The 21,379-nt window shown below is 41.3% G+C and overlaps 2 protein-coding genes across 3 annotated transcripts; one reads left to right on the top strand and one right to left on the bottom strand.

The window, feature by feature from the left end:
• Positions 1–1,897: 1,897 nt before the first annotated feature.
• On the bottom strand, positions 1,898–11,840 carry nhlrc3 (NHL repeat containing 3). 2 transcript variants are annotated; one of them, XR_016483595.1, is made up of 7 exons: positions 11,091–11,777; positions 8,674–8,829; positions 8,306–8,456; positions 5,064–5,264; positions 4,286–4,807; positions 3,439–3,551; positions 1,898–3,295 (listed from the first exon to the last, which is right to left on the bottom strand). XR_016483595.1 is itself a non-coding variant. In XM_021617624.3 (7 exons), exons 1-7 carry the CDS (start codon positions 11,181–11,183, stop codon positions 3,040–3,042), a joined length of 1,062 nt encoding a protein of 353 aa, XP_021473299.1. In that variant the 5' UTR covers positions 11,184–11,840; the 3' UTR covers positions 1,898–3,039. The 2 variants fall into 2 exon arrangements, 1 of the variants encoding a protein (XP_021473299.1); XM_021617624.3 differs by having other exon boundaries at positions 4,716–4,807; positions 11,091–11,840.
• LOC149979950 (uncharacterized) lies at positions 11,414–20,370 on the top strand. The gene is made up of 2 exons (XM_090186041.1): positions 11,414–11,606; positions 19,049–20,370. Exons 1-2 carry the CDS (start codon positions 11,414–11,416, stop codon positions 19,858–19,860), a joined length of 1,005 nt encoding a protein of 334 aa, XP_090042167.1. The 3' UTR covers positions 19,861–20,370.
• The last annotated feature ends 1,009 nt before the right edge of the window (positions 20,371–21,379 follow it).

The raw sequence follows: 21,379 nt of genomic DNA, 5'->3' as shown, positions 1-21,379 counted from the left end.
TCAATGATAGGCTGGGTGAGTCTTAACCACGCCCAGTCTCTACTCTGACAGGCGACTCGGAAGCAGGAACTACTTCTGTCATCAGAGTATATTATATTATCTTTGTCAGGAACAAGTCAGTTCTCTGTTTGCCCTGCGAGGTGGGACAGAGAGCCCGTATATACAAAAATTGCATTTACCACTTATTGCTTAGCTAATAAAAAATACATAGCATACAATCGGTGACTCAGTGTCATATTTATCCTGATACCAGATTCAAATTGACGCAACCCTAACACTACGGCATTGAGGAGTACACCACATCAGCCATTGGCTTCATCAGTATTTACGTACCCAAACCAGATGAATTACAAAGACGTGTACTGCGAGTATGCGCTGACCAACTGGCATTTTCAACCGCTCCCTGTCTGAGTCTGTAATACCAACATGGGCACAGACCATCATAGTGCCCAAGAACACTAAGGTAGCCTGCCTAAACGACTACCAACCGGTAGCACTCACGTCTGTAGCCATGAAGTGCTTCGAAAGGCTGGTCATGGCTCACATCAACACAATTATCCCAGAAACCCTAGACCCACTCCAATTTGTATACCGCCCCAACAGATCAACAGATTATGCAATCTCTATTGCACTCCACACTGGCCTTTCCCACCTGGACAAAAGGAACACCTATATGAATCAAATCAAATGTATTTGTATATGAGAATGCTATTCATACATACCCCAACCAGAAGCCATGGATTACAGGCAACATCAGCACAGAGCTAAAGGCTAGAGCTGCCGCGTTCAAGCGGGACTCTAACCCGGAAGCTTCTAAGAAATCCCGCTATGCCCTCCGACTAACCATCAAACAGGACTAAGATCGAATCGTATTACACCGGCTCTGACGCTCGTCGCATGTGGCAGGGCTTGCAAACCATTACAGACTACAAAGGGAAGCACAGCCGAGAGCTGTCCAGTGACAAGAGCTAAACTACTTCTATGCTCGCTTCGAGGCAAATAACACTGAAAAATGCATGAGAGCACCAGCTGTTCCGGAACACTGTGTGATCACACTCTCTGCAGCCAATGTGATTAAGACCTTTAAACAGGTCAACATTAACAAAGCCGCAGGGCCAGACGGATTACCAGGACGTGTACTGCGAAAATGCGCTGACCAACTGGCAAGTTTCTTCCCTTACAATTTAAACCTCTCCCTGTCTGAGTCTGTAATACCAACATGTTTTCAGCAGACCACCATAGTCCCTGTTCCCAAGAACACTAAGGTAACCTGCCTAAACGACTCCTGACTCATAGCACTCACGTCTATAGCCATGAAGTGCTTTGAAAGGCTGGTCATGGCTCACATCAACACCATTATCCCAGAAACACTAGACCCACTCTAATTTGCATACCGCCCCAACAGATCCACAGATGATGCAATCTCTATTGCACTCCACACTACCCTTTCCCACCTGGACAAAAGGAGCACCTACAGTTGAAGTTGGAAGTAACATACACCTTAGCCAAATACATTTGGGGGGGGGGGCAAAATAAATGAATGCACGATAGCGCACGTGCGCAGCCGGTTTGGGTTCCGTGTGATTTCTAACAACATTTTGTTTGCAATTGCTGTGGATTGATAATCTAATTACATTTGTCACTCAGACTGTAATTCCTGTTTTTGGTCTGTTTTTCTTTGCCTTGCTGTTTTCAGAATCCCTTTACATGAAGGGGTTGTGGATTCATCAGTGAAGACTGCTGAGGACAGCAATAATGTTTTGGATACCATTCCATTCACTCTATTGCAGCCATTACACTCCACTCCAGAAATTATTATGAGCTATCCTCCCCTGGTATTCATGCATCAAAATAATGACAGACTAAAGCCAGGGGAAGCTATATCACTATGACAATATTGGTTTTCAAAAAGTTTATTTAGATCTTATTTCTGTCAATCTTTACCCTTGAAAATGAAAGAATAACAAGCAACATAAAACATTTAAAATTCAATGATGCAGAGCATGACTAAGATATGGCACTAATAAAAAGCAGCAGAAACAAATCACAGTATATTCATACAATCAAATTTAACAAAATATGCATATGACCATAAACAATATTCAGGAGCAAGCAATGTAAACATTTCCCCATAAAATTAGATTTGTTCCCCAGGGTAAAAACACAAAAAAATACAGGACTTGTAATCCCAATGAAACCATATACACACACAAGCATAATAATGTTATGCTTTGCATTGAAAGCTTATGTTATACACTTTCAATGCTAAACCACACATTTCATATATCACAACACTTCCCCTGGCAAAAGATGCTAGCGGATGACACCGAACCCTTTCAAATCTAATCTGAATAGCACTGGTCATATTACTGTGATCAAACATACTGCAAGTAAGAAAACAAGTTTCTCACTTGATAGTAGTAGTACCTCATACAGCACAAGTCACTTTGACGCTTTTAAAACATAGCTGCCTTAAAGAATTTCAAATTATGGTTCTTACAATCATTTCTTTCATGCAATTAAGTAACAGGATCATGAGATTTGGTTAACATCAAGCCGCTAACGTAAGTGACCAGTGAGATTGGTTAGTTGGACATGCAATACTTTTCTATACCTCCATAAGAACTAAACAGTAAACATGGAGCTGGCTAAGAGTTAATGATTGGCGTAGCACGTTACATACAAAGGACTTTATACCTTAGTGAGCCTGGGGTAAATAATTATTCAAATGAGCAGTATGAGGAGAAAATGGCATCTTTGATTTGTCCAATAAGTGGCCTGGCTCATTTGAATCTATTTAAATATACATGTTAACTTCTCATCAAAAGATTATAGTCGTGGTCCAGGCCAACTACATTGCAGACGTTGCACTGCATCAGCCAGTGGTTCTGTGCCCAGATCATAGACTGCACAGTCGAGCATCAGATTGCTATCATATGATGTGGTTAACTGATATGTTAAACACCAATCCAGGCGTTCTGAGATCTGTCATGTGTCTGCAATGTTGTCCGCCTGGAACACGGCCTATAATAGAGTGCATCAACCATCCTGCAGGAAGCCAGTACCCAGGCTGAATGGGGTAAACTTCTGAGCCTGCTGTGCACCAATCTCAGCCACATACAGAGCCCCCGTCTTCAGGTCCAGGTCCACTAGGTGGGGCTTGACGTCTTCAGCCAATTGGATGACACTGACCACCTGGCACTGACCAATCACACCCACAGGTGGAGCCTCCAGTAGGGAGATCTGATTGGTGTTCAGCTGCACCACCACAAAGTACTTCTGGTCTGGTGTCAACCTATGGGGATAATTAATTACACTGAGTGTACATAACATTAAGGAAACCTTCCTAATATTGAGTTGCAGTTAGCAAAACCAGTGTGTCCATGAAAGATAACAAAATAAGACTGACAGGTAAATATTGGGACTATCACTACCAACCTGACAGAGTAGGGTGCATCCTCATTGAAACAGCTTCCCCATGTTCCAAGCCAGTCTCCAGTCACAGAATTAAACACCTGGATTCGCTTGTTTCCTCTGTCAGCAACCCACACCTACGCAACACCACAACACACACTTACCACAAAATCCAAAGCTTACCATAAACCTCAATCTAGCAGTGTGATTTAATTTGAAACTTTTCTTAAATAATATGCATTATAAAGAGGAGACTACACAGAGTGTATAAAACATTAGAAACACCTTCCTAATATTGAGTTGCACCCACTTTTCCCCTTAGAACAGCCTCAATTTGTCGGGGGATGGACTATAAGGCATCGAAAACGTTACACAGGGATGCTGGCCCATGTTGACTCCAATGCGTCCCACAGTTGTATCAAGTTGGACAGATGTTCTTTGGGTGGTGGACCATTCTTGATACACACAGGAAACTGTTGAGTGTGAAAAACCCTGCAGCATTGCAGTTCTTGACACACAAACCGGTGTGCCTGGCACCTACTACCATACCTCGTTCAAAGGCACTTAAATCTTTTGTCTTGCCCATTCAACCTCTGAATGGCACACATCCATGTCTCAAGGCTTAAAACTCCTCCTTTAACCTGTCTCCTCCCCTTCATCTATACTGATTGAAGTGGATTTAACAGATGACATCTATAAGGTATCATAGCTTTCACCTGGACAGTCGGTGTCAGGTGTTCCTAATGTTTTGTACACTCAGTGTATTTATGTAAAGCCCAGCTTATAAACTCTACTTAAATTAATCACCTCCTTATTTATTTTACTAGGCAAGTCAGTTAAGAACAAATTCTTATTTACAATGACGGCCTACCCCAGCCAAACCAGGACGACGTTGGGCCAACTGTGCGCCGCCCTATGGGACTCCCAATCACAGCCGGGTGTGATGCAGCAGTGACACCTCGTGCACTGAGATGCAGTGTCTTAGACCGCTGCGCCACTCGGTAGCCCATATAACGCATATAATTGAAGAAAAGTTTCACATTAAATTACACTGCAGTTTACAGTACTTCTTGCACTTTGCACAATTAGTTTGCACTACAAAAATGTCACTATCAATCTGTATCAGGTACAGTTCTATGAAGTTGAGTGAGATGAGACTTGGATTTCAGCTTGTGAAGCATTTCAACCACGAGATGCCTGCTTAGACATCACTTCACAATATTGGACAATAAGGTTTTGAACTTGAAGTTGTCTTTAACACAGCACTGCTTGTACAGCAGAGTCCTGCACAATGTACCTACCCTTTGATAGTTATCTACTGCCACACTATGGGGGATGTAGAACTGTGCAAGGCCCTGGCCCTTCTCTCCGTGCATCCATTGCACCTCCAGGTCTATAGAGAAACCATAGAGTTTATAACATGGATCACACCATGGCTATAGCATTATGTTATTTCAATGGGTAGTATCACCATTTTCTATGAATGGCCATACAAATAGAATTACCAGAACTTTAATGGGAATGTCCGTTCTAGAAATTATATTTTGGCATTTTGGAAGTGTGGCTCTGGCATAGAACGTAATGTTATAACCACAGAATGACATATACAACTTATTCTAGGCTCCCTGTGGTTATAATGTCACCATCACCTTTGGACAGTTTGATGAGGCGGTTGTTAATCCCTCCGTCCCCGTCCACTATGTAGATCTCCCCAGAGCTGTGGACAAAGATTTCAGCGGGCTGGTCAAACTGGAGCGGGTTGACCCCAGAGCCGGCTTCCCCCATTGAGCCCAGGACCTGGAGCAGCTTGCCCGAGGGAGAGTACTGCTTAATGGAGTGACCATACGGGCCTACAACAGATTGGATAGGAAAAATACAGTGGTCACTCAAAACACTGAGACTACAGCAGCGTTCTAAGCAATGAGACTGCAGACAGGTCAAGGAGGCTCATATTTTGGGAAATAGATGAGTGATGAGGTTGTATAAAAACTTTTCTATTAGGCAAGGCACTTTAGCTGGATCCAATGTTTATCAGCCAGATGTGTGTATGACTAACAAAGTAAATACACCGTATTTTGTCAACACTAAAGTGTTTAGTACATAGAATACGTTCACAATAGGGCTTGTTTCAGTTCTGTTGCAAAATGTTGTCCGTTGCGTGTCCTAATGAACACGACCCAGGGCCCGGTTTCCCAAAAGCATCTTAAAAAAACATCTGCCTTTAAAAAGCAACAAATCCCTTTGAAAATGGCCTATGTGGCATCGATATGAGTTAGAAACAGTTATTTTAAGAGTCAAAATTGACTACAAAGTGTAAATAGGATGATTTTGGTCATAAAGTCAGTCTGGTCTAAAACAGAGTTTGGAACATCTGTGTGTCACACTAGGTAAATTATTGCTCTCTATCGAATAGCATAGTCAGTGAGACAGATCTGCCCAGCAGCTCCGACTGTTTACATAAGACAACACTTCGTAAATGTTTTTACTTGAGAAATACTGCACCAAACACCTTAGTTAGATGTACAATTTTGCATCTAAAACATCCTCGACCAAAATGTAAAAATGTATTACAGATTTCATGAGTTCATATATATATACAGTGTCTCATAGGGAGCAAACTTCATTAACCAAATGCGGAATCAGTCAAGAAACACACCTCTAAGACTGAAATCTAGTTTTCTAATGAGCAATAGAAAAACACGTGCCAATCGACCTGTTCAGGGCTCTTTATGGCTAAATTCATCGTTAGAGCCTTCGTATGACAATCGTTAAATCTCTTGAGTGGTTTCCCAAAACTATCGTTAACGTTGCACTTGAAAACACTCGAATCTGAACCCTACATCAGACCACTTGTAGAACAGCTAAGTGCTTTGTTAGATGCTTTTACGCCCTCCCACGTCACATGCACAGAAGATCTCTGCTAAACATAGCATGGTTTATCCTTCTCTCTGTGACCTCAATACCTTCAGAACAAAGTTGACTACATATACAAAGTTGCCAATGTCTTTGCAATTGATACAAACAAGCAACATATACAAATATGATTCAAATAAAAACCGAGATGACTGCATTAAAAGATAAAACAAGTAAATTATGTTCAATCAACTGAGTTCTATTTGCTACTTGTAAGCTACGATCTGTAATTTGTCAAAAAATATTAATGGTGCAGCCGAACATGTGCGCAATGTGCAAAATCTGTGATTTAGAGCATTTTTATTGGGTAAGCATTAGAATATTTGCAGCCGTAGATAGTAATATCTCTATAGGAGCTGATACGGCATCAGTATTGTGAAATACAGCGTATTCAGAAAGTATTCAGACCACTTCACTTTTTCCACATTTTGTTACATTACAGATTTATTCATGAATCTACACACAATACCCCATTAAAAAAAAGCAAAAACAGGTTTTTAGAATAGAAAAAAAAACCAACGGAAATATCTCACTTTCATAAGTATTCAGACCCTTCTCTCAGTACTTTGTTAAAGCCCCCTTGGCAGTGATTACAGCCTCAAGTCTTCTTGGGTATGACGCTACAAGCTTGGCACACCTATATTTGGGGAGTTTCTCCAATTCTTCTCTGCAGATCATCTCAAGCTCTGTCAGGTTTGATGGGGAGCGTCGCTGCACAGCTATTTTTATGTTCTCTCCCAGACATGTTTGATAGGGTTGAAGTCCGGGCTATGGCTGGGCCACTCAAAGACATTCAGAGACTCAGAGACTTGTCCTGAAGCCACTCCAGTGTTGTTTTGGCTGTGTGCTTAGGTTCATTGTCCTGTTGGAAGGTGAACCTTCGCCACAGTCTGAGGTCCTGAGCAGGTTTTCATCAAGGATCTCTGTACGTTGCTCCGTCCATCCTTGCCATCGATCCTGACTAGTCTCCCAGTCCCTGCAGCTGACAAACATCCCCACAGCATGATGCTGCCACCACGCTTCACCGTAGTGATGGTGCCAGGTTTTCTCCAGATGTGACGCTTGGCATTCAGGCCAAAGAGATCTATCTTGAGATGGGAGAACCTATAAGGACAACCATCTCCACAGAGGAACTCTGGAGCTCTTTCAGAGTGACCATTGGGTTCTTGTTTAGGAAGAGTCTTGGCGGTTACAAACTTCTTCCATTTAAGAATGACGGAGGCCACTGTGTTCTTAGGGACTTTCATTGCCTCAGACATTTTGGGGTTCCCTTCCCCAGATCTGTGCCTCGACAGAATCCTGTCTCGGAGCTCTACGGACAATTCCTTTGACGTCATGGCTTGGTTTTTGCTCTGACATGCACTGTCAACTGTGGCACCTTATACAGACAGGTGTGTGTGCCTTTCCAAATCATGTCCAATCAATTTAATTTACCACAGATGGATTCCAATCAAGTTGTAAAAACATTTCAAGGATGATCAATGGAAACAGGATGCACCTGAGCTCAAATTCAAGTATCATAGCAAAGGGTCTGAATACTTATATTCATAAGGTATTTTTTATATATTTTTATAAATTTGCAGACATTTCTAAAAACCTGTTTTGCTTTGTCATTATGGGATATTGTGTGTAGGTTGATGAGGAAAATGTTTTATTTAATCCATTGTAGAATAAGGCTTTAATGTAACAAAATGTGGAAAAAGTGAAGGGGTCTGAATACTTTCCGAATGCACTGTAATTACAATGTTGAGGAAAGAGCTGAATGAAGCTGATCCGAAAGCAGCACTCTCTTCCTTTCGATCCTATCAGTATCGACACATACTCCAACGACGCACTTAGCAACCTTTCTCTCTGCATGGTGTTTTGGGAAACGCATGCTACATCTTCGACCGTTGTAGGAAAGGTGCATCGTTACACTCATAAGCTTAAGTTCCATCTCTATTGGGAAACCGGGCCTAGATCTGCTGTGAGGCCTCACCGTTTCCTACGTCCGTGACCCACACGGTGGGGTTGGTGGCGGCGTCGGCCAAAAATATCCCATGGGGCATCTCCAGGGTGCTCGTGTTCCAGGCCTGTAGGAACTCTCCGTCTGTTGTGAACACCAGCACCTTTGGAACCGTCTCACCTCTCTGGGACATAGAAGTTTGGTTATTTAATACCTAATATCCTACATTGTCATCTATTTTGTACAGCACATCTGTACTCAGCACTGTTTTTACAATGACAATGTTATGTTAATCTGTTTTTTTAAGCCTTGCTTTTTCTTTTCCCTTTGTCTCTTTAAGTTTTGTATCATAACACCATTGGTTTTAAATCAAATACAGGACTTCAAGATAACATACTGACCTGTGCAACATATACCACACCGGCATACTGGTTGACAGCCACTCCAAATACCTCGCCGCTGAAAAGCTCGGGATATTTGGGCCAGTTGATATCCAATTTGTACAGTGGTCGTCCAAGAAGTCTGTAATCTGGTTTTAGGCCAGATGTTTCCGATTGCTGCCAAAGAAACAAAACATTGCCTTATGCATTCTAATGGGAAATTATTTGATTAGGGCTAATTATTTTACTGTATTTGATTACTGTTGATATGGATTGATATGTCATAAACTTGCTGGTACAGTGCCTTCAGAAAAAGCTCTTTCCACATTTTGTTGTGTTACAGGGTGGAATTAGAATTGATTTAATTGTCATTTTTTAGTCAACGATCTACACAAAATACTCTAATGTGAAAGTAGAATATATTTTTTTATACATGTTAGAATTTATGAAATATAAAATACTAATATTGATAAAAAAAAGTTAGGTCAATACATGTTATAATCACCTTTGGCAGCGATTACAGCTGTGAGTCTTTCTGGGTAAGTCTAAGAGCTTTGCGCACCTGGATTGTACAATATTTGTACATTATTCTTTTTAAGTTCTTCAAGCTCTGTCAAGTTGGTTGTTGACCATTGCTATACAGCCATTTCCAAGTCTTGCCATAGATTTTCAAGTCGATTTAAGTCAAAACTGTAACTAGACCTCTCAGGAAAATTCATTGTCGTCTTGGTAAGCAACTCCAGTGTATATTTGGTCTTGAATTTTAGCTTATTGTCCTGCTGGAAGGTGAATTTGTCTCCCAGTGTGTGTTGGAAAGCAGACTGAACCAGGTTTTCCACTAGGATTTTGCCTGTGCTTAGCTCTATTCCGTTTCTTTTTATCCTCAAAAACTCCCTAGTCCTTGCTGATGACAAGCATACCCATAACATGATACAGCCACCACCATGCTTGAAAATATGAAGAATGGTACTCAGTGATGTGTTGTATTTGCCCCAAAGATAATGCTTTGTATTCAGGACATTACTTCGTCAATTTTTTTGCAGTTTTACTTAAGTGCATTATTGCAAATAGGATGCCTGATTTTGAATATTTTTTATTCTGTACAGGCTTCGTTCTTTTCAAGCTGTCATTTAGGTTAGTATGGAGTAACTACAATCCTCAGTTCTCTCTTATCAGTCATTAAACTCTATAACTGTTTTAAAGTCACCATTGGCCTCATGGAGAAATCACTGAGCGATTTCCTTCCTCTCTGGCAACTGCGTTAGGAAGGACGCCTATATCTTTGTAGTGTCTGGATGCATTGCTACACCATCCAAAGTGTAATTAATACACAAAATGTTGTCATAATATATGCACAAACTGTTTCTGCTGGAAAGCAAGCGGTCGCCATCACCCTGCCGTGACGTTTTGATAAACGTTTAAATTTCTCTAGTACAAGGTGATTTATCAATATATTCACTTGTATTTACCCCCCTAAAATGAAATAGCCACATTAGCAGCTAATTAGTATCATTAAGAACCATAAATACCATGATTTGGAAGAGACTGCTGAATTGAGGCAAAGGTAAGAATATCTGAATTATCTAAATATAGTAATTAATAAATTAGCTACATTTCTTTAAATTGACAATTCTGTTAACTGTCTTGCGCAAGTTTTAAATTTACATAATACCTGTTAGCAAAGGTGTCAGCTTGAGATGACATGCATGCCTACTTTGATGCGAATTAGCATTTTCGAATTTGAGATTAAATAGAGCCGAATATATTGATAAAAGTCACCTTGCCCGAGAGAGAGATTTACATGGTTATCAAAATGTCACGCCAGGGTCAGTCTACACAAAACACAGCCCTTACTTGAAGTGTTTCTAAAATCCTCTATGGGTAAAATGAATGCTGGAAAACGATTGGAACCATTTCCCTGTTTGGCCGCAAGGTTTAATGGGTATTATGACACCTCCACTGTGGGGTTTTATACTGTACTGTCTTTGGGCTTGTTCTACATTGCAGCCGACTGATTCATCTCCAAATCATTTTGCACAATAATGAACTACCCATTATTATTTATAGATCAGTCAGTCACCATTTACCCACAGTACATCATTGATTTGATTGCCTCAAATAGGGCCTTTACCACAACCCATCCCGTTGTTCAACTGGTCGTTCAGTACAAAGACGTACTGAATGCAGACCAGTATTTTGACAGGGTATCTTATGAACAAGACAGACAGGAAGGATCCTGTTCTAAAACAGACAGTTCTTAACAGGGTTTTAAGTGAGAAATAATTGTGTAATCTATGCATTAGGGCACATATGACAAGTAACTATTGATTCTGGCAACTGTTAGCTAACTCAACAAGGGCAAGGAAGGATATGATGCTGACAGTCAGCAAAACAGGTAAGTCAATACCATAAAAAAACTATTGAAAGGAGCTACGTACCTGTGAATTTATTGAACCATATAATACCACCATAAGCAGAAAAAGTGTCCCCATGGTCGTCACTATTAAACACAAATGATTTCGTCTTTTCATGGGGAAACCTTGAAGGTTAACAATCAAATATATCGGGCGCTTCCACCCAACCTAGCACCTTTGAATCAGACGAAAAGACTAACGCCACTTCCTATTTTGATCACATGACGATGTTCGTGGTTGAGGTCACGTGGTCTTGGGTACATTTTGTCTGAGAGGTTTTTTTTCTCCATACGTAGCCAGTCTACTAGCTAGAAGTGGTCAAGTCTTTTACATTAGGTCTTGCAAAAATGTCCAAACTACAGTTGTTGAATGGGTTTCTTACCAAGCGACTAACCGCGGTTGCTGTGGAGATATACGTAGAAGTAGAAAAAACGATAACAGAATACCAGGACGAAATTTCCAATTCAAAGGAGGAGATCAAGCGTTTACGACGGCTGCTTGATTTGGTTTTCAATCCGGAGATAAAATTACATCGATCAGGTTTGTAGCAACTACTGTGTCGAGTCATGGTTTGAAGCATGTAATTTAGGCTACGACCCTAATGGCCAAAATTACCGTTTATCGTACTATGGTTGCGGCCATGGGGAGAAAGTGGGATTGGGAATAACGGTTTCCCAAACAGTCCCTGTAAACCGAGGTAAAGACAGTTTCAGTTTGGATATTCGCCTGTAGTTTTCCTTACGTCCACCAACAGCAGTTAGGGACCATCAACATAGTGACAAATCAAATTTGTCAAATTTCAATAGCTCTTTAACCATTACTCCTAACACTTTCAAAATTGGTTGTAGCTAACCGGATGACACAGGCACACATTGCACACCCTATAGTTTGTCCATTTTCATCTCACATGATTTTACATGAATTTTTCAAAATGTAAACCTTCAATAGCTCCTTGGTCATGTGACCTAGTGACTTCAAACACGTTTCAGAATGTCCACTCAGTGGCCCTACACATTGCACACCCTTTAGTTTGTCTATTTTCATCTCACATGGTTTTACATTGAAGCCAGTTGAGATCAAGTTCTCATTTACAACTGTGACCTGGCCAAGATAAAGCAAAGCAGTGTGACACAAACACAGAATTACACATGGAATAAACAAACGTACAGTCAACACAATATAAAAGTCTATAAAGTGTGTGCAAATGAAGTAAGATTAGGGAGGTAAAGCAATAAATAGTCCGTAGTGGCGAAATAATTACAATTTCGCAAATTAACACTGGAGTGAGATGTGCAGAAGATGAATGTGCAAGTAGAGATACTGTGGTGCAAATGAGCACAAAAAAAGAAGATAAAATATATAAAATATATAGCAATATGGGGATCAGGTAGTTGGATGGGCTATGTACAGGTGCGGCCGGTGTAAGCTGCTCTGATAGCTGATGCTTAAAGATAGTGTGGGAGTGGCCTCCCGGGTGGCGCAGTGGTTAAGGGCGCTGATTTTAATATTAAATGACCCATATCACAACCCTCATACCTCTTCACAAAAATTTACCTAAATCAGTTTTGGAAAAAGGATTTTACTCACAAAATAACTTATTTTCCCAGCTAGAGATAGTAGGCAATGCATCAAATAACTATTCATCAGAAAAACTTACCCTCAAATGCAAAATTGCATTTTGTAAGTTGTCTGCTGGTGTCTTGTGAATACACTAAAATATCCAGTTATCAGGTTATGTAAACTGCGTTCTAATACTCAACGTAGAAGGATTTGTCTTAATGTACAGTATATGAAAGTGATGCTATGAAAAGGATTCTTTCATGTTATCAAGCTCACTGTGACCTTCAAATCACGGCCTATTACTGTAATTAAAAAGAGCATATGAAACACTGTTTTTCATAAGGCCTACCTGTGCTCCTTCCTTTAAGCACCTCTGTTTGAACACCTCTTCTGTCCTTGATCCATACCACATACAGCCATTTGCGGATCTTTTCAGTGTCCATGTGAAAGATAGTTATCGCGAGGATGGAACATTTTGTTGACTTAATTATTATTATTTTTTAATACTCATGTAAAATGAAGGCCTGCAAAGCTTACATATTTAATTCTAATAGCATGATATGAAAGGAGTCAAACATCAGAGCGTGCGATATGAAGGTATAGTCAGTGGACATTCTGAACCTTGTTTGAGGTCAGTATGTCACATGACCAAGGAGCTATTGAAATTCTACATTGAGAAATTAATGTAAAACCCTGTAAGATGAAAATGGACAATCTAAAGGGTGTGCAATGTGTAGGCCCACTGAGTGGACATTCTGAACCTTGTTTGAAGTCACACATTCAACGAACATCTCTGGAGAGACCTAAAAACAGCTGTGCAGCAATGCTCCCTATCCAACCTGACAGAGCTTGAGAGGCTCTGCAGAGAACAATGGGAGAAACTCACGAAGTACAGGTGTGCCAAGCTTGTAGTGTCATACTCAAGAAGACATGAGGCTGTAATCGCTGCCAAATGTGCTTAAACCAAGTACTGAGTAAAGGGTCTGAATACTTATGTGAATGTGATTTCTTTTTGTTATTGTTAATACATTTGCAAACATTTCTAAAAACCTGTTTTTGCTTTGTCATTATGGGGTATTGTGTGTAGATTGAGGGGGGGGGGGCAATTTCATCAACTTTAGAATAAGGCTTTAACGTAACAAAATGTGGAAGACGTCAAGGGGTCTGAATACTTTCCACGTACTATACATTTATTTTTTATTTTTTACAAGTTCTCATTTACAACTGCGACCTGGCCAAGATTAAGCAAAGCAGTGCGACAAAAAGCAACAAGAGTTACACATGGGAGAAACAAATATACAGTCAATAACACAATAGAAAAATCTATATACAGTGTGTGCAAATGGAGTAAGGAGGTTAGGCAATAAATAGGCTAATAGTAGCGAAGTAATTACAATTTAGCAAATTAACGAGTGATTGATGTGCAAGTAGAAATACTGGTGTGCAAAACAAGTTAATAAAAACAATATGGGGATGAGGTAGGTAGTTGGATGGGCTGTGTACAGCTGTAGTGATCGGCAAGCTGCTCAGATAGCTGATGCTTAAAGTTAGTGAGGGAGATATGTCTCCAACTTGAGCAATTTTTGCAATTCGTTCCAATCATTGGCAGCAGAGAACTGGAAGGAAAGGCGGTCAAATTAGGTGTTGGCTTTGGGGATGACCAGTGAGATATGCCTGCTGGAGCACATGCTACAGGTGGGTGTTGTTATGGTGAGCAGTGAGCTGAGATAAGGCAGAGCTTTACCTTGCAAAAACTTATAGATGACCTGGAGCCAGTGGGTCTGGTGATGAATATGTAGCGAGGGCCAGCCGACGAGAGCATACAGGTCGCAGTGGTGGGTGGTACAGTGGGGCAAAAAAGTATTGTCAGCCACCAATTGTGCAAGTTCTTCCACTTAAAAAGATGAGGCCTGTAATTTTCATTATAGGTACACTTCAACTATGACAGACAAAATGAAAAGAAAAAAAATCCATAAAAATCACATTGTAGGATTTTTAATGAATTTATTTGCAAATTATGGTGGAAAATAAGTATTTGGTCAATAACAAAAGTTTCTCAATACTTTTATATACCCTGTGTTGGCAATGACAGGGGTCAAATGTTTTCTGTAAGTCTTCACAAGGTTTTCACACACTGTTGCTGGTATTTTGGCCCATTCCTCCATGCAGATCTCCTCTAGAGCAGTGATGTTTTGGGGCTGTTGCTGGGCAACACAGACTTTCAACTCCCTCCAAAGATTTTCTATGGGGTTGCAATCTGGAGATTGGCTAGGCCACTCCAGGACCTTGAAAAGCTTCTTACGAAGCCACTCCTTTGTTGCCCGGGCGGTGTGTTTGAGATGATTGTCATGCTGAAAGACCCAGCCACAATGCTCTTGCTGATGGAAGGAGGTTTTCACTCAAAAAAAAAAAAAAAAGAAGTCTCATCGCGCACTAGCGACTCCTGTGGCGGGCCAGGCGCAGTGCACACTAGCCAGGTCACCAGGTGCACGGTGTTTCTTCTGACACATTGGTGCGGCTGGTTTCCGGGTTGGATGCGGGGGGCAGTATTTGGTGACGGGGCAGCATTTTCACTTCCGGATGAAATGCATGCCCAAATTCAACTGCCTGCTACTTATCCCCAGAAGATAAGATTGGCATATTATTAGTATGATAATAACATATGATTTGGATAGAAAACACTGAAGTTTCTAAAACTGTTTGAATCATGTCTGAGTATAACAGAACTTATTTAGCACCGACGACAAACCATTCAGATGTTTATTTTATAGGTCACTCTTTTCAAATGGGTTTTCTTTGGGAATCCAGATTTATAAGGGACCTTCTTGCAGTTCCTAGCGCTTCCACTGGATGTCAACAGTCTTTAGAAATTGGTTGAGGTTATTCCTTTGTGTAATGAAGAAGTATGGGACATATTGGAGTGCCATCAAAAGAAGCTCGTCAAAGGTAAAGCATGAATTATATTTTTATATCTGCGTTTTGTGTCGCACCTGCAGGGTTGAAATATGGTTTCTCTCTTTGTTTACAGAGGTGCCATCCTCAGATAATAGCATTGTTTTCTTTCTCCGAAAAGCCTTTTTGAAATCTGACATGTTGGCTGGATTCACAACAAGTGTTACGAATCCCTTTTGGCCCGACAGTCTAGGTGGGGGGGGGGGGGGGGGGGGGGGGGGTAATGAGACCCGTAACATAACTCACGCAATTTATAATAGTGACAAGGTAAAAGTGAGAACGAACTAACCACGACTACTGAAATCTACCGTCAAACTCAGGGTTTATTGGAAAACACTGGGGGGAGCAGGAAAAGGGGCTGAGCTGGACCCAAGGAAAGAAATAATAAGTATTCAAAAACACCCCTAAGCTAGACTAGCCTATTTCAACAACAGCTAACTAACCAAAAAAATACAGTGGGTGATCCGCCCAGTTCTAACTAGTGTATTTAACAAAGTTTACCTACGGGTAGTGTATGCCCATGGGTGACTTGTCTTGGTTCCCACCAGCAAACAAACACCAAAAACAATACTCACAGGTGAGGACAAAGTGATATGAAGGTGCTCAATACATAAAGAGTGAAACAGAGAGATCTACAGACATGGCATTTACAGAGAGATTGAGCTCCAGAGCAAACAACTGACAGGGTTTTTAAACCAAGGGAAAGGAACTGTGATTGGGTAGGAAACAGGAGGAGGTGTGTCTTCTGATTGATGATTGATTGGTGACTGATTGGGGAGTGATGATTTTCACCTGTGAGGGGAGAAGGAGAGAAAAGAAACACACACACACACAGGATACTTGTATCCATAACAACAAGTGTAGCTTTAATTTTGCTATCTTGCATGTGTGATTTAATGACATTTTGATTTTTATAGTAATTTATTTGAATTTGGCACTCTGCATTTTCCCTGGCTTTTGGCCAGGTGGGACGCGTCCCACATATCCCAGAGAGGTTTTTAAGAACGCATGGCTTTCGGCCTTCGTCTCTCCCGAGCCCATATGGGAGTTGTAGCGATGAGATAAGATAGTAACTACTAACAATTGGATACCACGAAAAGGGGGTAAAATGAAAAAAAAAATTAAGAATGGTGTCGTCTGCGTAGAGGTGGATCAAGGAATCACTCGCAGCAAGAGTGGCGACATTGATATATACAGAGAAAAGAGTCGGCCCGAGAATTGAACTTTGTGGCACCCCCATTGATACTGCCAGAGGTCCGTCCATCATGCCCTCCGATTTGACACACTGAACTCTGAGAAGTAGTTGGTGAACCAGGCGAGTCAGTCATTTGAGAAACCAAGGCTGTTGAATCTGCCGATAAGAATATGGTGATTGACAGAGTCGAAAGCCTTGACCAGGTTGATGAATACGGCTGCGCAGTATTATCTTTTATCGATGGCGGTTATGATATCGTTTAGTACCTTTTGCGTGGCTGAGGTGCACCCGTGACCACCTCGGAAACTGGATTGCACAGCGGAGAAGGTACGGTGGGATTCGAAATGGTCAGTGATCTGTTTGTTAACTTGGCTTTCAAAATAATTTAGAAAGGCAGTGCAGGATGGATATAGGTCTGTAACAGTTTGGGTCTAGAGTGTCACCCTCTTTTGAAGAGGGGGATGACCGCGGCAGCTTTTCAATCTTTAGGAATCTCGGACGATACGAAAGAGAGGTTGTACATACTAGTAATAAGGGTTGCAACAATGGAGGCGGATCATTTTAGAGAGGGTCTAGATTGTCTAGCCCAGCTGATTTGTACCGGTCCAGGTTTTGCAGCTTTTTCAGATAGCAGCTCTTTCTGTAGTGTGTTACTAATGGTTTTCTTTGAGACTGTGGTCCCAGCCTTCTTCAGGTCATTGACCAGGTCCTGCTGTGTAGTTCTGGGCTGATCCCTCACCTTCCTCATGATCATTGATGCCCCACGAGGTAAGATCTTGCATGGAGCCCCAGACCGAGAGTGATTGACCGTCATCTTGAACTTCTTCCATTTTCTAATAATTGCGCCAACAGTTGTTGCCTTCTCACCAAGCTGCTTGCCTATTGTCCTGTAGCCCATCCCAGCCTTGTGCAGGTCTACAATTTAACCCCTGATGTCCTTACACAGCTCTCTGGTCTTGGCCATTGTGGAGAGGTTGGAGTCTGTTTGATTGAGTGTGTGGACAGTTGTCTTTTACACAGGTAATGAGTTCAAACAGGTGCAGGTAATGAGTGGAGAACAGGAGGGCTTCTTAGAGAAAAACTAACAGGTTATGGACGAAGCAGCTGCCGTACCAGGCGGTGATACAGCCCGACAGTATGCTCTCGATTGTGTGTTTTTGGTGACAAGCCGGTGTCCAAAAATGCAGATTACCGATTGTTATGAAAACTTGAAATTGGCCCTAATTAATCGGCCATTCCGATTAATCGGTTGACCTCTAGCAAATACTCATGTGGGTGATTTAAAAGATGAAAAAGGTCCACACTCCAGTCCAATTGGTGGCTGTAATGCACTTTCAAGTTCGTTGCCAACTGCCATAAAACATTTGAAGAAATTATTCAAAGAAAACTAACAAGGTTTAGCTTTTTAACAGTGGATAAATTGTTGGAGTACACACAATTTTGTAGGACTTAAAATGGATAACAATTTATACTAGTATCCAGCAAAAAAAAAAGCAACAAAGCTAGCTAAATGTTCTTGAATGGTTTTTCATGTGTGTTTTCAACCTGTCCCCAAATTAATATAGTTGGTTCACAGTTGGTTTTGATATTTTGATGGGGATAGACAAAATCAACACTCGCACGATGGCGCACACAGACACATGTGCGGAGCCTGGTTTGGGCAGCATATTAACCTGTCCCCAAATTAATATAGTTGGTTCACAGTTGGTTTTGATATTTTGATGGGGATAGACAAAATCAACACTCGCACGATGGCGCACACAGACGTACGTGCGGAGCCTGGTTTGGTCAGCATATTAGTCATTTTGTCAACATTTGGACACTGAAAGTACCATTTAGCTAGCCATCAGCATGCCGCAGACTAGGCTAGCAACAGCTGGCCCATGGCTTTTTCCAGAAAGAGCATTGGGTTGTGGATTTTGTCATTGATTTGAGCGCCAACAGAGTTTCAAATCTTTTTTCAATAGGTATTTTCCAAGCTTGTTACAGTAAAGAAATAAAAAGTGGTGTTCACAATGTTTAACGTATTAGCGTTATTTAAATTGTAGGACTTAGTCGTTTTGAGTGTAGAATGATGGAAGATCAGGCAACAGAGGCTTCAAGGTTCTCTGGGAGAATCCGATAAAAAGGCATGCGGTCAGACTGCTCCCAACTCAAAGCAACCATGCGTCTATCCAGTATAAATGGACTGTAAGTGTACCAACTAACCATGTAAGACAATGGTTAAGGAATTAATAGTTTTTGAAAGATTCTTCTTTCCTATCCTTTTCTCCAGACCTCCATCAGCTCTGTCTCCCAGAAGAGGTCCCACTTGAACAGCAGCAGTGGAGCCCCAGTCTGAAGCAGGAGAATCCAGAGCCCACACAAGTTAAAGAGGAACATGAGGAACTCTGGACCAGTCAGGGGGGAGAGCAGCTTAAAGAGCTAGAGTCTGATACCAAAGAATTCATATTTACTCCTGCTTCTGTCGAAAATCAGGGCCCACCTCAGCCCTCACATCTTTTCCAAATGCAAATTGTGGAGTCCCCTACCAGTACAACTAAAGAGATCAAGATGAAACCAAGTCACATTGGTGAAAACCCTTGTCTTGTTTGTGGCAAATGTTTCAACTGTAAATCTGCTCTGGAAAGGCATATGAGGGCCCATACTGGGGAGAAACCTTATTGCTGCAGTGAATGTGGCAAATGCTTTAGTCAGATCGGACATCTGACAGTGCATATGAGGGGACACACAGGGGAGAAACCGTTTAGGTGTAATATTTGTGGCAAACTGTTTTATTGGGAATCTGATCTGAAAAGGCATAAGAGGACCCATACCGGGGAGAAACCTTATGGCTGCAATGAATGTGGCAAATGCTTCCGTCAGATAGGACATCTGACTGTGCATATGAGGCGACACTCAGGGGAGAAACCACACAAGTGTCCTCTGTGCAGAAAATGTTTTACCACAGCATTTCAATTAAGATTACACACAGCAAGTCATACAGGGGAGAAACGGTATTGCTGTCAATATTGTGGTAAATGCTTCAACCAGAAAATAAGTCTGACTAAACATTTGAGTGCACACACAGGGGAGAAATTAAAGTAGTGCAAGGAATGGCAAATCCTTCAGGAAGAAGGGAACTCTGAGCAACCATATGAGGCATCACACACCGGAGCAAATAATGCAGCAACTTTTTCAACCTGAGTGGAAAACTGACAATTTGATTATTCACACTGGAGAGAACAATATACAGTGGGTATAAAAAAGTATTCACTCCTTTTGACTTTTTCAGATTGTGTTATGTGGGGTTGAAATGCTGGCCTGCCTCTCTAACACCTAGGTTACCTGCCGTCCCATTTGTTGCCATTTGTTCCATTGTTTACGTTGGTTTTTGGTGTCTGTTTCTTTTATGGTATGCACGCTGTACAGTAAGCTCACCACTTTGCTGTAATCAGATAACTGTGGACATTATTTCATTAAGGAAAGAAATGCATATGTCCTTTATTCTCTCTGACGGTGTCAAATGACCATGCTGAAATATATTCAAGCTGTGAAAGTGTAAGGACATTTTCTGAGTGATTTATAATCAATAAATGTACCATATTAAACATTGAATAAGGAATACATTTTTTGTGAAAGATTATTTTCCTATCCTCTGCAGACCTCAAGCGGGTCTCTCTCCTAGTCTCTGCAGAGGATGTTCCCCCTTAGCATCAGCACTGTTAGCAGGAACGCAGCAGGACTCAGACCCCACACAGATTAAAGAGGAACATGAAGATTTCTGGACCAATGAGGCGGGCAGAAGAGCAGCTGGAAGGGCTGAAGTCTCATACCAAGAGTTCAAATTCACTCCTGCCTGTGTGAAAAGTAAATGTGATCAGATATTAACCAAATCCAAATTGGTTAATATCTTTATCCCACCAACACAACTGAAGAGTTTAACAGAACCAGATGGAGACTGCAATGGTGTTTCAGAATGTAGCAGTGTGTGTGAAATTACTTGTGTCTGATATCTGGATAGTCACATTTGTGACCCTCCTCGTGTGGTAAATGTTTCAAATTGAACTCTTATTGCAAGTCCTACAAGGGCCCATACTGGGGAGAAACCTTACTGATGCAGTGAATGTGGCAAATGTTTCAGTCACAACTCGCAAAATATGAGGGAACACACAAGTGAACAACAGTTCAGTGTTCATGTTTGAGGCAAACGTTTCGATTGGGAATCTGATCTGAAAAGGCGTATGAAGGGACACACGGGAGAGACCATACAGATGCTCTTTGTGTAGAAAATACTTAATCAAGGCATCCCAATTAAAAATCCCATGATCATTCACACGCAGGAGAAAACAATGTGTGTGTGTGTGTGTGTTCTGGTAACAATCAAGAGACTAGGGAAAAACTATCAGTGCAAGGAATGTGGCAAATCCTTCAGGCAGAAGAGTAGCCTGATATGGCATATGAGGAATCGCACAGGAGCAGTTAATGCAGCAAGAACTACAATCTGTGTGAAAAACTGACATTTTATGATTCACATAGAGGTTGCGAGGTGGATGTATTTACAGATGTCCTCAAACATAACCGGCATCCAACCGTCTTAGTGTTCTGGGACAGACAATGTGTACAT

Source organism: Oncorhynchus mykiss, chromosome 10 (genome assembly GCF_057628025.1).
Source record: "Oncorhynchus mykiss isolate SJ-2025 chromosome 10, ASM5762802v1, whole genome shotgun sequence".
Classification (NCBI taxonomy): Eukaryota; Metazoa; Chordata; class Actinopteri; order Salmoniformes; family Salmonidae; genus Oncorhynchus; species Oncorhynchus mykiss.
Note: the sequence above shows the minus strand (reverse complement) of the source record. Positions and strands in the feature narration are given on the sequence as shown.

Excerpts from the sequence above, each read along its gene's own strand:
- LOC149979950 (XM_090186041.1), top strand. The coding sequence starts at position 11,414 with ATGTCCAAACTACAGTTGTTGAATGGGTTTCTTACCAAGCGACTAACC. Across the intron at positions 11,607-19,048 it reads GATAAAATTACATCGATCAG|ACCTCCATCAGCTCTGTCTC; the intron begins GTTTGTAGCAAC and ends CCTTTTCTCCAG.
- nhlrc3 (XM_021617624.3), bottom strand. The coding sequence starts at position 11,183 with ATGAAAAGACGAAATCATTTGTGTTTAATAGTGACGACCATGGGGACA. Across the intron at positions 5,265-8,305 it reads GGTCACGGACGTAGGAAACG|GCCCGTATGGTCACTCCATT; the intron begins GTGAGGCCTCAC and ends AATCTGTTGTAG. Across the intron at positions 4,808-5,063 it reads CCTCATCAAACTGTCCAAAG|ACCTGGAGGTGCAATGGATG; the intron begins GTGATGGTGACA and ends GTTTCTCTATAG.